The 17,240-nt window shown below is 49.5% G+C and overlaps 1 protein-coding gene across 2 annotated transcripts in view; it reads right to left on the minus strand.

Moving 5' to 3' along the window:
• Positions 1-7,049: 7,049 nt before the first annotated feature.
• Positions 7,050-17,240, minus strand: part of NAALAD2 (N-acetylated alpha-linked acidic dipeptidase 2) — a 42,076-nt gene continuing 31,885 nt past the window's right edge. For both annotated transcript variants that reach the window (XM_060234955.1, XM_060234956.1), the window contains 5 exons: positions 17,130-17,220; positions 14,117-14,381; positions 10,334-10,415; positions 8,653-8,745; positions 7,050-7,262 (listed from right to left, as the gene is read on the minus strand). In XM_060234955.1, coding sequence (XP_060090938.1) covers positions 7,073-7,262; positions 8,653-8,745; positions 10,334-10,415; positions 14,117-14,381; positions 17,130-17,220 — 721 coding nt within the window. In that variant the 3' untranslated portion in view covers positions 7,050-7,072. The remainder of the gene's footprint in view (positions 7,263-8,652; positions 8,746-10,333; positions 10,416-14,116; positions 14,382-17,129; positions 17,221-17,240) is intronic.

The following is a 17,240-nucleotide window of genomic DNA, read 5'->3' on the forward strand; positions in this document are numbered from 1 at the left end:
GTGGCATTTAGCTTGTCAAATGATCTGGAATCGGACGTGTGCAGTGAAGTGGCTCAGTTACTCAGCATAGTGACTGTGGATTGAGAAGAGTCCCAAGAGGCTGTTTTCAGATTGGATGAACAGACAGCGAGACAGTGAGGTTCAGTGCAAAGCATCAGACGTTGACACATGACACTGCCTTATCCCAAATCAGACCATTGGTCCTTTGAGGTCACTATTGTCTACTCCGACTGGCATTAGGTCTCCAGAACCTCAGGCAGAGATCTTTCATGTAACTTGCTTGTCTGACCCTTTCCACTAGAGAATTCGGGGATAGAACCTGGGACCTTCTGAAGGCAAAGCCAGATGCTCTAGCACTGAGCCACCATCCCTCCTCCATGCCTGTTGGGGTGAAACATTCCAAAATCCTAAATTTGCATTTGCTTTGGCATGAGTTTGTACTGGTGGTGACAGCCCAGGAAAGAACTGTTTAGGCCTATCGTAAGCGGCATGTTAAAGATCTTCACGTTATGCTTCTGCAGTCAACAAGGATAAATCCCGTGCTGGAAGGTATTTGCTAAGAGTCTGCAAGTAAAACTGCCGGTATTGTAATGACATGGCTCCATTTGGAAGGCTGTGTAGGTCTGCTTTCCTCCTCTCAGTAAGGGTGGTGTGCGTTGGGAAAAGTTGCAAGAGAAGGCAAATAAAGTAATGCATTTTCAGAGGTTGGCTATGTTGGTCTGCAGTACAACAGTTAGATCTGAGTCCAGTAGCACTTTAAGAGGTCGGCAAAGAGATTTCAGGGTGTAAGTTTTTGAGAGCCAAAGCTCGTTTTGATGAAAGCTTATACCAGGGGCGGCCAAACTTTCTTAACATAAGAGCCACATCGAATATTTGTCAGACATTTGAGAGCTGCAAGACGTGAGCGCCAGATGTTTGAAAGCTACAGAAGGCAGGCAGGAAAATAGATGGAGAGGAAAGAGGTGAAAAGAAAGCAACTTTAAATGCATTCTCCAAGCCGCTGACTTGGCCTGAAGAAGTGATTTAAGAAGATGAAGAAGATATTGGATTTATATCCCGCCCTCCACTCCGAAGAGTCTTAGAGCGGCTCACCATCTCCTTTCCCTTCCTCCCCCACAACAGACACCCTGTGAGGTGGATGAAGATATTGGATTTATATCCCGCCCTCCACTCCGAAGAGTCTCAGAGCGGCTCACAATCTTTTTTCCCTCCCCCCCGCAACAGACACCCTGTGAGGTGAGTGGGGCTGGAGAGGGCTCTCACAGCAGCTGCCCTTTCAAGGACAACCTCTGCCAGAGCTGTGGCTGACCCAAGGCCATGCTAGCAGGTGCAAGTGGAGGAGTGGGGAATCAAACGCGGTTCTCCCTGATAAGAGTCCGCACACTTAACCACTACACCAAACTGGCTCTCCAGAGACAAATACCTTCTCTAATCTGGCAAATGGGAGTGGTGGGGAACTTTGAGATCCACACAGTGTGTGAAAGAGCCACAGTTTGCCGCCCCCCCCCCCCCCCGCCAGCTTATACCCGGAAACTTACATTGATCTTGAAGGTGCTACCAGGACTCAAATCTAAAAGAACCAGGTGTTTGAAACACCTTCCCTGGGAAGAAAGTGTCAAGCAGCTGAGACTTTTCATTTAGCAAAAAAGCAACTGAGCTATAAAGTTTGAGTGCAGTGGCGCCTTTAAGACCAACCAAGTTTAATTCTGGGTACCAACTTCCGTCTGCGTGCTTTGTTGGTCTTAAAGGTGCCACTGCAGTTGCACTTCTGTTGCTTCAGACCAACACGGCCACTCAGCTGAACTGTTGAAGTGACATGGACTTAAAGAACGGTGATGCAGAGAACTTCTTCCACCCCCGGAATAGAGGAGCTGAAGCGGATGGGCAGTCAATCAAACAAACAAAACCGCTGCATGCACCGAGTAATTAAATTGTGGGATTTACCACCAGGGGGCACGTAGCCAATGGCCGTTAACTTAGGTGGCTTTAAAAGGCCACTAGACACATTCAAGGATGGGCGATATTCACCCATGGCTATTAGCCCCGATGCTGAAATGGAACGGCCGCGGGGAGCAATGTCTTTTTGAGTATTTGGGCGTGCCGCTCCCCCTTTGCAATCATGCCGCAGTTCGACCCACAGCGGTGTTCCCCTCCGATTTCAATTTCATTTCACATCTTACGTCCAGGTGTAGCCACTCTGCTCTCGAAGGCGGGGGGAAGGGGGCAAAATCCATCACAGTTATTTGGAGATTTCTTCTATAATAGCCTCGCTGTGTGAGTTGATTTAGCTCCTGCAAAATGTCCAATCTGTAGGGCTGCCAGCAGGTGTTGTAGATTAGAGGTAGATGACCTTTGAGTGGGAGTCAAGGAGTGGGGGGGAGATGAAACACTAGCGAAGGAGGAACAAATGGATGGTTGACTGGGCTTCTCAGTAAAACTGTTCTGGGCAAGGTTAAACCATTGCCGGGGGAACCCCGCTGAGCAGGTCTGCGGCCTCCATTTAAACTGCCAGCAGCTGCGCGTTGGGCTCAAAATGTGTTCAAACTTGACGCGTGTGCTGTAAATCTGAGTTCCGGACCTGGCTGGCTGCCCTTGAGTGGATTGCAGTGGGCCTCAGCTGCAGGCTTTAGTTGCTACAAGTATCTTTTCCAGGTGGGCAGCGGTGATCCCCGGAGCTGGCTGAAGGTCTGTGGAGTTATACGGGGACAAAAGCACCTGCTGAGTGAGAAGGAACGCCTTTGAAATGCGAGTCCTCCGGCAGCTGGGTGAGAAAGCTCACTCATGCACATCAGTGGCCAGTCATAGAAGATGATGACGATATTGGATTTATATCCCGCCCTCCACTCCGAAGAGTCTCAGAGCGGCTCACAATCTCCTTTACCTTCCTCCCCCACAACACACACCCTGTAGGTGGGTGGGGCTGAGAGAGCTCTTCCAGAAGCTGCCCTTTCAAGGATAACAAAGCTATGGCTGACCTAAGGCCATTCCAGCAGCTGCAAGTAGAGGAGTGGGGAATCAAACCTGGTTCTCCCAGATAAGAGTCCGCACACTTAACCACTACACCAAACTGGCTCTCCCAAGGATTTGAGAGGGCCGTGGCTCAGTGGTAGAGCATCTGCTTGGCATACAGAAGAAGACGACTGCAGATTTATACCCCGCTGTTCTCTCTGAATCAGAGACTCAGAGTGGCTTACAATCTCCTGTATCAGGTGGCCAATGGTAGCTCTCTAGATGTTTTTGCCTACAACTCCCATCAGCCCCAGCCATTGGCCATGCTGGCTGGGGCTGATGGGAGTTGTAGACAAAAAACATCTGGAGAGCTACCGTTGGCCACCCCTGTCCTATATCTTCTCCCCCCACAACAGACACCCTGTGAGGTGGGTGGGGCTGAGAGGGCTCTCCCAGCAGCTGCCCTTTCAAGGACAACTCCAGCCCGAGCTATGGCTGACCCAAGGCCATCTCAGCAGGTGCAAGTGGAGGAGAGGGGAATCAAACCCGGTTCTCCCAGATAAGAGTCCGCACACTTAACCACTACACCAAACTGGCTCCCTCATGCACATCAGCGGCCACGGTCCTAGAGAGAAGCTTTGCTTTTCCTCAGGGCTTTTGTAGAAAAAGCTTAGCAGGAACTCATCTGCATATTAGGCCACACCCCCTGACATCACCATTGTTTTACACAGGGCTTTTTGTAGAAAAAGCCTAGGAGGACCTCACTTGCATATTAGGCCACCCCCCTGGCACCAAGCCAGCCGGAACTGCGTTCCTGCTCAACCCCCCCCCCCCCCCTCTGCTTTTCCTTATTTAAATATCTTGGCAGGGGAGGGAGAGAGACCAAACACAATATCCTGCTCTAAACCATTTAGGTAGGGAAAATCAAATGTTTCATAAGACAGGGGAGACTTGTCTTGACTGTAGTATCTGCAACAAAGATCTAGAGGTCTTAGTGGCCCATACACTGAACATGAGTCAGCAGTGTGATTGGGTGGCTAAAAAGGCCAATGTGATTTTGGGCTGTATTGACAAAAGTATAGTGATCAAGTGAAGTGATGGTATTGCTTTCCTTTGGTTAGACCTCACCTAGAGTAATGTGTTCAGTTTTGGGAACCACCATTTAAAATGGACAAAGACAAGCTGGAAGGGGTCCGGAGAAGGGCAACGAAGACGGTGAGGGGTCTGGAGACCAAGTCCCATGAAGAAAGGTTGAAGGAGCCAAGTTTCCAATGCCTTTAGAAAGGGTAACAGATACCGGCCAGCTTTACAGAGCTGCTGTAAGGATTTCTGAGATAATGTAGGGGAGATGTTTTAGCACTCAGTGGGGTATAAAATTATGTCATTTATAACCAGGGCTTTTTTTTTTTTGAGCAGGAATGCTGTTCCAGCTGGCTTGGTGTCGAGGGATGTGACCTAATGTGAAAAGAATTCCTGCTGGGCTTTTTCTACAAAAAAGTCCCTGTGCGAATGGAAATGTCAGAGGTGTGGCCTAATACGCAAATGAGTTCCTGCTGGCCTTTTTCTACAAAAACCCTGTGCAAAACAATGGGGATGTCGGGGTGTGTGTGACCTAATATGCAAATGAGTTTCTGCTGGGCTTCTATAAAAAGCCCTCTATAACCCATTTCTCTCCCTAGTGGGCAGCATACATCGTTCCCCTTTTTCTCCTCACAACAACCCTGTGAGGCTGAGAGTGTGTGACGGGGCCAAGGTCATCCAGCCAGCTTCCAGGCCAGAGTGGGGATTCGAACCTGCAGTCCTCCAGATCCTAGTCTAACACTAACCTCTACGTCATCCTGGCTCAGTTCCCAGGCTCTAATTGGAGGCAATCAGGAGTAACATCTGAACTCGGATCTTCCCACTCCTTGACTAACACTCTTAACGCTGACTCTGTGGGGAGGAATAAGACGGTAGCAGAAGAAACAAAGAATGACACTCCTTCCAGTGTAGTGAGTCTAAAGCTGCCAGTCAAACTTAGTTTGTACATGTTCTTGTATAACTGGCTCAGTGTCTCCTTGCCAAATGGCTCAGCAGTAAAGTGCATTTTTGGAAAGGTACAGTAAGAGACAGGTGACCTGCAGGCAAAAAATGCTGAAGGTGCCACCCTGGTGGACAGACGCTGCAATTGCTTTATGCTGACAAGGCTCAAAAGAGCTATGGCTGGATCACAAGAGGTCCGTTCTGCTAAATGGACGCTTTTCTCCTGCTGAAGGAGGCTGCATCTCAAAAAGGGTTTATGCCGCTGCAAAGTCCTGCTTTTACCAAAATGGACTCGCATCATCCAGCTCTTCCGGTTGGCCTATAACTGACCGGTATCAAAACCACCCAAACTACCAAAATACTGAAGGAAGTTGATAGATAGCATAGTGCTGGATTGATGTACTGATTTTTAATGTATTTTAATGTTTTAATCTCTTAATTATATAAATTGTTATTGTATTTAAAATTTGAATTTTATTGTTAGAATCTCCGTGTTGTCAGCTGCTCTGAGCCCTCTTCGGTGGGGTAGGGCGGGATATAAATCAAATAAAATGAAATGAAATGAAATAATCACAAGTCAGGTCTTTTTTTTGTAGGAGCTCCTTTGCATATTAGGCCACACACCCTTGATGTAGCCAACCCTCCTAGAGCTTACAGTAGGCCCTGTACTAAGAGCCTTGTAAGCTCTTGGAGGATCGGCTGCATCAGGGGTGGGTGGCCTAATATGCAAAGGAGCTCCTGCTACAAAAAAAGGCCTGTCACAAGGGCAATGGAACATTTATGTTATGCAGGGTTCCAGCAAATAAAACAGCATCACTTTGCCACGGCCCCCTCAAATGGCGCTGTGGACTGATTGGTTCAGGAAATGAGGGGGAGAGGGGACAGCCTGAACTTGTGTGTTAATGCCAAAGCGTGGTATACAGCTGAACTGTGCTTTGAAGCCCGTTCAGTGTGAGTGGAGAAGCGTTTGCAAACGAGAACCTTTTTAATTCTCTGCCTCCCTCCTTCGCTGCAATGCAATGCGTGCCCCCTGAAGAAACTGCACCCTTAGGGGTTGATCGGCCCTTAGAGACGGCATAGGAGGCAAAGTGTGTAGGAGAAGGGAATCCATGAAAACCTTCCATCAGCCAAAGCGTCACTGCAAAAAAAGAGTCTGAGCTTGTCTCTTTGTACACAAAACCAAGTTCTTATTGTCGTGGGTCCAAAACACTCCAAGAGAATGATTCAGAGGGGAACAGACTTGGGTCACAACGGTAAGGAATTGTGGAAGCCGTGTTTGTGGAGTCCATCTCAAATGCAACATTTGGCAAGACACATTCAGGTGCATTGGTCTGAAGCAGCGGAACGAAGCTTGAGTCCAGCGGCACCTTTAGGACCAACCATCTTATTTTGGGTATAAGCCAAGGGTGGCCAAACTTTCTTAACATAAAAGCCACATAGAATAAGTGTCAGATGTTTGTGAGCCACAAGACGTGAATGTCAGGTGTTGGAGAGCCGGAAGGAAGGAAAGGTGGAAAGAAAGCCAATAGCTGGGAGAAAGAGAGAGATGGAAAGAAAGCAACTTTAAATGCATTCTCCAAGCCACCAGCTGGCCTGGTTTGGAGAAGTGCTTTAAAGAGAAATGCCTTTTCCAAGCCTGCCGATGGGGTGGTGGGGGCTGCAAGAGCCACATAATTTGTGTGAAAGAGCCACAGTTCAGGCACCCTTGGTATAAGCTTTCATGTACACACACCCCGCTTCAGATACAGGAGGACCGTGTTTGGGAGGGGAAAGACGTGTCACTCTCATTCAGGGCAAAGAGGTTCTGCTCAGTTCAAGGTAACAGGAGCAACTCCAGGGCTGGAAGAGAGAGGTACAAACGCCGCCCCTTGGTCTGTCCAGGTGGATGGCCTCGATTAAGGACAGGAGGAGTTCGGGGGGAAATTAGGGAGAGCACTGGAGCGTTCCATCCTGGTGTTGCCAGCTCAGTGTTTCCAGCTTCCTGAACATACCAAGGAACCAGTGTTTCGATGGAGCCACTGGATGCGTGGGGAGCGGTTGACTGCTCTCGCTTCGGCTGCCTGCAAGGACCTCTGGCGACGGCTTCTGCAGAGGATGCCGCCTACGCCGCGGCCGTCAGCGTCCCTGCGGCAGCCTGCACCGTGAAGGCCGCGATGGAGATTTGCCTCTTGACCTCCCGCCATGCTTCCCGCTGGTCCTCCTTGCTCGCAATGTCAAACATGGCGTCGTAGATCCCTGGGAAGGAGACACCGGCGTACTTGTTGTGACTGCTCGGTGCAAAAATAACATGTCTGTGAAAAGAAAAGGGGGAGGGGGGGGAGAAGTCTTAAATGGAAGGCTAAAAGCGGTGACTATGTGTACGGTATGACTCTCTGGGGCACAGCCTCAGGGCTTTTTTGTAGCAGGAGCTCCTTTGCATATTAGGCCACACCCTCCGAGGGTAGCCAGTCCTCCTGGAGCTTACAGTAGGCCCTGTACGATGAGCCCTGTAAGCTCTTGGAGGATTGGCTACATCAGGGGTGTGTGGCTTAAGATGCAAAGGAGCTCCTGCTACTTCAGGCGGGTCATATAATATTTTCCTTTCTCAGCGCGTACAGATCCTAGGCAGTTAGTACTAAAGTGTGATCGATAAAGATGTGGTGTCAACCCTTTCCCATTAGAAGAAGAAGAAGAAGATATTGGATTTATATCCCGCCCTCCACTCCGAAGAGTCTCAGAGCGGCTCACAATCTCCTTTATCTCCCTCCCTCACAACAGACACCCTGTGAGGTGGGTGGGGCTGAGAGGGCTCTCACAGCAGCTGCCCTTTCAAGGACAACTTCTGCCAGAGCTATGGCTGACCCAAGGCCATGCCAGCAGGTGCAAGTGGAGGAGTGGGGAATCAAACCTGGTACTCCCAGATAAGAGTCCACACACTTAACCACTACACCAAACTGGCTCTCTCATTAGATGTTATAGGCCAGGGGTGGCCAACGGTAGCTCTCCAGATGTTTTTGCCTACAACTCCCATTGGCCATTCTGGCTGGGGCTGATGGGAATTGTAGGCAAAAAAAAATCTGGAGAGCTACCGCTGGCCACCCCTGTTATAGGGCATCCGAAACAGTTCTGTCTTGCAGGCCCAAGCTGTCCTGGGATCTTAAATGAACGCCGCTGTCAATCAGACTGCTCCGTTTAAGGACACCCTATTTGACAGTCAGAGGTGGAGTCGTCTTCATTTGGGAAATCGCGTAAACTGCCTTTTTAGTAAACGCTCTGAGCTTTTCTGCAGCTCGGCTTAAGGTTTAATAAAAACAGAATTTACTGCAGGCCTGTGTTTTTTCCTCCCACCAAAGACTTGGTTCTAGCCAGATCCCATCCAGCCCAATGAACCTAAGTAAGGCTGGTGCTCAGAAGAAGAGGAGATTGAATTTATCTAATTTTTGTAGCAGGGACTCCTTTGCATATTAGGCTGCACCCCCCCCGAGGTAGCCAATCCTCCTGGAGCTTACAATAAGCCCTGTACGAAGAACCCTGTAAGCTCTGGGAGGATTGGCTACATCAGGGGTGTGTGGCCTAATATGCAAAGGAGTTCCTGCCACTAAAAAAGCCCAGGAATCTCCTCCCCCCCCCATTTAAATTCGAAGCCCCTGGTCTCAGTACAGCTCGAAAAAGCCAAGGAAATTACTTTGTAGGCACTTTTACCTGTAAAACTGCCTGCCCGGCAAGCCCAGAGGGTCGGTGAAAGCTCTTTCCAGAAACATCAGCTGATCATTCATGCTACGCACGGCCATGAGACTGCAAGACACAGAGATAATGGGGAGGCATTAGGGATCGCTGGGTCCCGCTTTCCCTGGGGCTTCTACCGCCCAACCAGCTGGAAGTGTTCTTGCAACCCGGATGGCTTGGGAAATCCACATGGTTCTATCTGTCTTTGCTTCTGTGGTCACCCTGTCGGCTGCCTGCCTCCCTCCCTGTTCCGTCTGCGACTGACAGAGCTGCATGCTGGAACTAATCGAGCAGCATGAAAGTGTGCTGAAGCACCCAGTGTGATTAGCTGAAGCATCGGCTCCAGAAACATAAGAACATAAGAGAGACCAAGTTGGATCAGGCCAATGGCCCATCCAGTCCAACACTCTGTGTCACACAGTGGTCAAAATCCAGGTGCCATCAGGAGGCCCGCCAGTGGGGCCAGAGCACCAGAAACCCTCCCACTGCTGCCTCTCAAACACCAAGAATATAGAGCATCCCTGCTCCAGACTTAAGAACATAGGAGAAGCCAAACTGGATCAGGCCAATGGCCTATCTAATCCAACACTGTGTCACACAGTGGCCAAATCCCAAGTGCCATCAGGAGGTCCACTAGTGAAGCCAGAACTTCAGAAGCCCTCCCACTGTTGCCCCCCAAGCACCAAGAATACAGAGCATCACTGCCCCAGACATAAGAGAAGCCATGTTGGAAGAGGCCAACGGCCCATCCAGTCCAACACTCTGTCACACGGTGGCCAAAACCCAGGTGCCATCAGGAAGTCCACCAGTGGGGCCAGGACACTAGAAGCCCTCCCACTGTTGGTCCCCCACAGGACAAGTGGAACAGATTCCTCGGACTTTTCCTTAAGATGGAGGATCGTATTCTCCCTGGGCTTCAGTAGGAATGAAGAGGTGGGGGGGAAGAGGGTTGACCGGCTATTGTTTTGAAATGGATCGAGAAAAATGCAACTGTTCTGTTCATAAAATTAAACTGGAGTCCAGGAGCAGTTTAAATACTAATTCCCCCCCCCGTCCTGGTCTTTCAGCTGCCACTAAACCCCAGTTTGACAACAGAGTAAGACAAGAAAGGGGCCACAGCTCAGTGTTAAAGCACCTACTCAGCATGCAGAAGGTCCCTGGCTAGATCCCCAGCATCTCTAGTTACAACAGAGGCGGCCAAACGTGCTTAACATTGAATACACATCAGATTTTGAGAGCTGCAAGACACGACCATCAGCTGTTTGAGAGCTGGGAGGGAGGGGCGGAAAGAAAGCAACTTCAACTTTAAATGCATTCTCCAAGCCAGCTGATGGGGCAGTGGGGCTCTCGAGAGCCACACAATGTACGTGAAAGCGACGTGTGGCTCCCGAGCTGCACTTTGGCCACCCCTGAGTTAGAAGGACCTGGTGATGTGAAAGACCTTAGCCTGATCCCCTGGAGAGCCACCGCCAGTCTGAGTGGGCATGGCTGACCTTGACGGCCCAAGGATCTGACACAGTATAAGGCAGCTTCGTGCGCCTGTGTGAGTTGCCCCTCCGTTCTATTTATGTGGTTCTTGTGAATCTGACCCAGACAAATGCTGAACAAGCAGAGATGCGTTTCAGTGGAGAATTATTATTATTTTCTTTTTACTTACTCGTTCTTATCAAGCTGTGACAGCCGTTGGTGAAAATCTGCTGCAGCTGCTGTGAAATTAGCCACGGAGGAAAAAAGGGCATCTGGAAATACAGAAAGAGCCTTGCAGTCAGCTCAAGGAAGGGGCCGAGGGAAAGAAACCATTCTCTGCGGGGTGTCTCTTTCTCTTTCTTATAGCAAAGTGAACAAATGGATGCTGGAAATCCACAGGACTGGCCGGCCTAAATCAGTAAGTATCCCTGTAAGCGGTAACAGGGGCAGTGAGGACAACCCAGGCATCACACACCTAGACGATGCAAATTTTTGTCGTGCGTATAAAGTAAGATGACTCGGCGTAATGAGTCAGGCTAGCCGCTGCTTTGGGGGATGAAGTGGCCAGTGAAATTTGCTGAGTCGTGGTGAACAGATTTTATACATGTGACAAAATTTGCATCATCTAGGTGTCACGGATTTGAGCAGACTTCGGAGGATGGTGAAAGACAAGAGGGCCTGGCGCGACTTGGTCCACGGGGTGGCAAAGAGTCGGACTCAACTGTGCGACTGAACGACAACAAGGTGTGTGATACCTGGATTGTCTTCCCTGCCCCTGCTACCACCTCAGAGGCAGTTAAACTCTGAATCCCAGAGCCCGGAGGCAACATCAAGGGATGGCCTCGGTCTCTGTGCCCTGTTGTTGGTTCTCCAGAGGAACTGGTTGGCCACTGTGAGAGACAGGATGCTGGACTAGATGGACCACTGGTCCGATCAAGCAGGGCTCTTCTTATGTTCCTATGAAGGCCTCAGCCTCCATGCCCTGTTGTTGGCCGTCCAGGGGAACTGGTTGGTCACTGTGTGAGACAGGATATTGGACTAGATGGACCACTGGTCTGATCCAGCAGGGCTCTTCTTCTGTTCTTATGAAGGCCTTGGGCTTGGCCCACTAGAGGAATTGGTTGGCCATTGTGCAAGACAGGATGCTGGACTAGATGGACCACTGGTCTGATCCAGCAGGGCTCTTCTTATGTTCCTATGAAGGCCTCAGCCTCCATGCCCTGTTGTTGGCCGTCCAGAGGAACTGGTTGGTCACTGTGAGAGACAGGATGCTGGACTTAGATGGCCCATTGGTCTGATCCAGCAGGGCTCTTCTTATTCTCTAGGCTCCTGCATTGTGTGTGAGGCACCTGTACATATGTGCATCTTGTGAGCTCTTTCATAGATTCCGGCAAATGCACATGCAGTCAAATTTATAACCATTGGTTTGTCCTATGCACATATGTATATTTGCAGATCTTAAGGTGACTATTCTAAGAGTGAATTTCAAAAACAGCAGACCTCTGAGATACAAAACAGAAAATGCAAAACAGGAGGAAGGATAGCTTTGTGAGGCAGGGGAACAAGGCCACAGGGCTATTCCGAGAGGGGGAGAAAACCAGCAAAAGGAGTAGACGGTCTTGGGTTTCCTGGTGCAGCTGCAACTCCCTTTCTCCCCAGGCATGCAAAAAAACCCTATAAAATACGTCAAAGAACAGTCACAGCCTATTATTGCACATGCGGAATCTGTTTTATAGTGAGTCAAGTCCTGACCTGGGGAGCCCAGACTAGCCCGATCCTGTCAGCTCTCAGAAGCTAAGCTGGGTCAGCCCTGGATGGTATTTGGATGGGCGACTTCCAAGGAATACCAGGGGCGTGACACAGAGGCAGGCCATGGCAAACCACCTTTGAATATCCCTTGCCTTAAAAACACATCTCGCTTGCCAACTAGTGGTGCTAGTTTGGTGTAGTGGTTAAGTGCGCGGACTCTTATCTGGGAGAACCGGGATTGATTCTCCACTCCTCCACTTGCACCTGCTGGCATGGCCTTGGGTCAGCCATAGCTCTCGCAGAGGTTGTCCTTGAAAGGGCAGCTGCTATGAGAGCCCATTCAGCCCCACCCACCTCACAGGGTGTCTGTTGTGGGGGAGAAAGGTAAAGGAGATTGTAAGCCGCTCTGGGACTCTGAGATTCAGCATGGAGGGTGGAATATAAATACAATGTCTTCTTCTTCCTAAAAAAGCTAGAACTTCTGGCTGCCAGACAATCTTAGGATCTCCTAGCTATATTACACACTAAAGGTAATAGTAGTTCTCTGTGCAAGCACCACCCATGAGGTGACGTCACATCATGACGTTTTCTTGGCAGACTTTGTGTCATGGAATGGTTTGTCATTACCTTCCCCAGTCGTCTACACTTTACCCCCAGCAAGCTGGGTCCTTATTTTACCAACCTCAGAAGGATGGAAGGCTGAGTCAACCTCGAGCCGGCTACCTGAACCCAGCTTTCACAGGGATTGAACTCAGGTCATGAGCAGAACTTGGACTGCAGTACTGCAGCTTACCACTCTGCACCATGGGGCTCCTTATTGCACACACTGCCATACGATAATTATTGAACATATGAACATATGAAGCTGCCTTATACTGAATCAGACCCTTGGTCCATCAAAGTCAGTATTGTCTTCTCAGACTGGCAGCGGCTCTCCAGGGTCTCAAGCTGAGGTTTTTCACACCTATTTGCCTGGACCCTTTTTTGTTGGAGATGCCGGGGATTGAACCTGGGACCTTCTGCTTCCTAAGCAGATGCTCTACCACTGAGCCACCGTCCCTCCCCTTATTATACTGAGTCAGACCATCAGTCCATCAAGGTCAGTATTGTTTACTCAGACTGGCAGCAGCTCCCCAGGGTCTCAGGCAGAGGTCTTTCGCATCACTAGCTTCCTAGTACTTTTAACTGGAGATGCCACGGACTGAGCCTGAGACCTTCAGTATGCCAAGCAGATGCTCTATCACTGAGCCGTGTCCTTGATTTGATCTGATTTTATGTTATAGCACCATGGCCCATTGGTAAGGTTGTCTCACAATATTCGCTTGGAGTACTGTGTTCAGTTTGGGGCATCTTTAAGAAGGATATTGACAAAATGAAAGATGTCCAGAGGAGGACAAGAAAGGTAATGCTTGGCGTCCTCAACCTTAATGACGAGCCTGAGTATATAACATTGGGGATCGGAACCAACCCTTCCCATCCATTAAGTCAGGGGTGGGGAACCTCTGTCCTGGGGGGCATATATGGCCCTCGAGGTCACAGGGATTGCTGGACCGAACCGAGCCATGTGGCTGCCTCTCTGGGGCCTGGCTGGCCAGGAAGGATCATGGGGCTCAGCCGCGCTGTGCAGCAGCCTCCCCAGGGCCAGGCAGAGATCACAGGGCCCAGATGTACTGTGCAACAGCCTCCCTGGGGCCTGGCTGGCCACCAAGAATTGCTGCAAGGCCTGGAAAAGTTACAGTCACAGTTCAGTTAGCACTTGATTATCCCAGATGGTGTGGCCTAATATGCTAATGAGTGTGTGACCTAATATGCTAATATTAGGGGATGTGGTCTAATATGCTACTGAGTTTCTGCTGGGTTTTTCTATTAAAAAGCCCTGAACTTACGCATTTGCCTATGGCAGCGGGCTGTGTGTGTGTGTGTGTGTGCCAGATTAGGCTCTCCCCACTTCAAATAGAAAAACAATTATTTGCATTAATTTTGCTGGCCTGAATCATTCTTCCTCGACGGAGCACTGTTTTTTAAGTTGATAATTTTTTATGGCCTGCAAATGATGTTATAAATATCCGTATGGCCCTTGGCAGAAAAAAGGTTCCCACCCCTGCACTAAGTAAAGATTTTTGTCATCTCCCTTGCTGATGGAGAATTGAATGAGGCAGCTGCAAACAAAATTTTTAAAAAATAACAAGAAAAGCTGGAAGGATTCTGGTCCAGTAACACTCACCAAAAGATACTTCGTAAGTCGCGAGTTCTGTCTCGTATTTCTGGGCCACGGTGGAGATCTCCTGGGCGTAAGAGCTCAGAGCTTCCGCGTAATCTTGGCAATTGAAAGGAATGACCTGGGAGTCGGCCAGTTCGTACACCAGGCCTGCTCGGACCCGAGCGACGGAAAGCTGCTTCCGGAAGGTGGGGTCGTAAAACCTCTCGACTAACTCGAAGGTCTCGTAGATGGTGTGGTAGGCGGGGTAGTTGCTGAACTTGTCCAGCTTCTGGAGAGGAGATGGAAGAAGCGAGACAAACGAGGTCCAGTTAGTACATTCTCCACTTCATTCAAGGGACGTTTCTACCCACCACCATGGGGCCAAACCAGATACGATGCCGGGGGTCTTGAATACAATCATCCGATCATGGGGAGCCCCGTTCCAAACAGTGCAATGGCAGGTTAAGCCTTTCTACCCATTCTGTTCTTCCTGCCCTGAAATGGATCTGCAGCGTTGCTGCTTGCAAGTGTACAAGGCACCTGTTTCACTCTCCAGATGTCTACACAATGGGGAACGGTGGCGGTGGAAAATGCTACTAAGTCACAGCTGACTTATGGAGGCCCTGTGGGGCTTTCAAGGCAAGAGACATTCAGAGACTAGAATGATTAAAGGGTTGGAACACTTCCTCTGTGAAGAAAGGTTAAAAAGCTTGGGGCTCTTTAGCCTGGAGAAACGTCAAGTGAGGGGTGACAAGACTGAGGTTTACAAGATTATACATGGGATAGAGAAGGTAGAGAAAGGAGGATTTTTCTCTCTTTCTCACAATACGAGAACTCATGAACATTCAATGAAATTGCTAAGCAGTTGGGTTAGAACAGATAAAAGGAAGTACTTCTTCACCCAAAGGATGATTAACATGTAGAATTCACTGCCACGGGAGGTGGCAGTGGCTACAAGCATAGACAGCTTCAAGAGGGGAATGGATACGCATATGGAGCAGAGGTTCATCAGTGGCTATTAGCCACAGCTTATCATTGGAACTCTCTGGGGGCAGTGATGCTCTGTATTCTGGTGCTTGAGGAGGGGGGCACAGTGGAAGGGCTTCTAGCCCCAGTGGTGGACCGCTTGATGGCACTTGGGTTTGGGTTCTTTTGGCCACTGTGTGACACAGAGTGTTGGACTGGATGGGCCATTGGCCTGATCCAACATGGCTTCTCTTATGTTCTTAGGTGGTTTGCCCTTACCTACCGAGCCCCATGGTGCAAATTGGTAAAGCTGCAGTACTGCAGTCTGAGCTTTCTGCTCACGACCTGAGTTCAATCCCGGCAGAAGCTCGGTTCAGGTAGCCAGCTCCAGGTTGACTCAGCCTTCCAAGGTCATGTCCCCAGCTTTATGAGAGTAAAGTGTAGATAACTGGGGAAGGCAATGGCAAGGAAAGGATAGCTCCCCTTTGCAAGCACCAGTCGTTTCCGACTCTGGGTTGACGTCGCATCACGACGTTTTCACGGCAGACTTTTTACGGGTGGTTTGTCATTGCCTTCCCCAGTCATCTACTCCCCCCCCCAGCAAACTGGGTACTCATTTTACCGACCTCAGAAGGATGGAAGGCTGAGTCAACCTTGAGCCGGCTGCCTGAACCCTGCTTTCGCTGGGATCAAACTCAGGTAGTGAGCAGAGGGCTCTGACTTCAGTACTGCAGCTTTACCACTCTGCGCCATGGGGCTGGCAAACCACCCCGTAAAAAAGTCTACCAAGAAAATGTTGTGACATGACGTCACCCCATGGGTTGGTAATGACTCCATGCTTGCATGGGAGACTACCTTTATCTTTTTTATCTCTGTGTAGCAACCCCAGACTTCCTTGATGGTCTCTCATCCAAATACTAACCAGGGCAACCCCGCTCAGCTTCCAAGATCTGATGAGATTGGGCTAGCTTTGGCCATCGGCTGGCAAACATGGCACAAGCAGGATAGCTCAACTCCTGCACCCCAGTCCCCATTGGCTTTGAACCGCCATGCATCAGATAACGAAATTCAACAGACCCTCTTGAAGCTGGCTATGCTTGTAGCCGCTATCACCTCCTGTGGCAATGAATTCCATGTGTTGATCACTTTGGGTGAAGAAGTACTTCCTTCTATCCGTTCTAACCCAACTGCTCAGCAATTTCATTGAATGTCCTTGAGTTCTCGTATTGTGAGAAAGGGAGAAAAGGACTTCTTTCTCTACCTTCTCTAAAAAAAAAAAGGTAATCCCCTGTGCAAGCACCGGCTGTTTTCGACCTGGGTGACGTTGCTTTCACAACGTTTTCACAGCAGACTTTTTTACGGGGTGGTTTGCCATTGCCTTCCCCAGTCATCTACACTTTCCCCCCAGCAAGCTGGGTACTCATTTTACCGACCTCAGAAGGATGGGAGGCTAAGTCAACCTGGAGCCAGCTACCTGAACCAGCTTCCGCTGAGATCGAACTCAGGTCGTGAGCAGACGGCTCTGACTGCAGTACTGCAGCTTTACCACTCTGCGCCACGGGGCTACCTTCTCGATCCCATGCATAATCTTGTAAACCTCTATCATGTCACCCCTCAGTCGACGTTTCTCCAAGCTAAAGAGCCCCAAGGACGATACAAATATAATAAAGAGACACACAGATCTTTATAGCCATTAGGGTTAATAGCCTTTTTAAAGAGAGAGAGAGAGAGATTCTCCGGATGCCGAATCTTGCATCCATTACTCGATTCCTCCCTTGCATGCTGCCAATGTAGAACACGCATTCCTGCCCTTAAGACTGACAGTGAATTAAACACTACATAAACAATACTTCCAATAAAAACGTTCCACCAAGTTCTACAGGGCTCAGTGCCAAATCATTGTGCGGCCTTATCACAGAGAAGGATCAAGTCGGAGCTCCAGTGGGCATTTTTTCGCTTTAAAAGGACACAGCGGAGAGGAAAGAAAGCCATTTCAATGGCTCATTTGCAGTTCTCCAAAAATAAATCCACCAACGGCGGTGTCAGCTTTCGGACAAGTTGGTTGGCTTACCCTATTCTTAGTGTAACGGGCTCTGCCGGACGTGATCCCCAGACGTTGGAAGTATGCTTCGAAATCGCTGCCTGATCCTAGCTTGTTGATTCTGCCCAGAAAACAGAGACG

This window comes from Heteronotia binoei, chromosome 3 (genome assembly GCF_032191835.1).
Source record: "Heteronotia binoei isolate CCM8104 ecotype False Entrance Well chromosome 3, APGP_CSIRO_Hbin_v1, whole genome shotgun sequence".
Classification (NCBI taxonomy): Eukaryota; Metazoa; Chordata; class Lepidosauria; order Squamata; family Gekkonidae; genus Heteronotia; species Heteronotia binoei.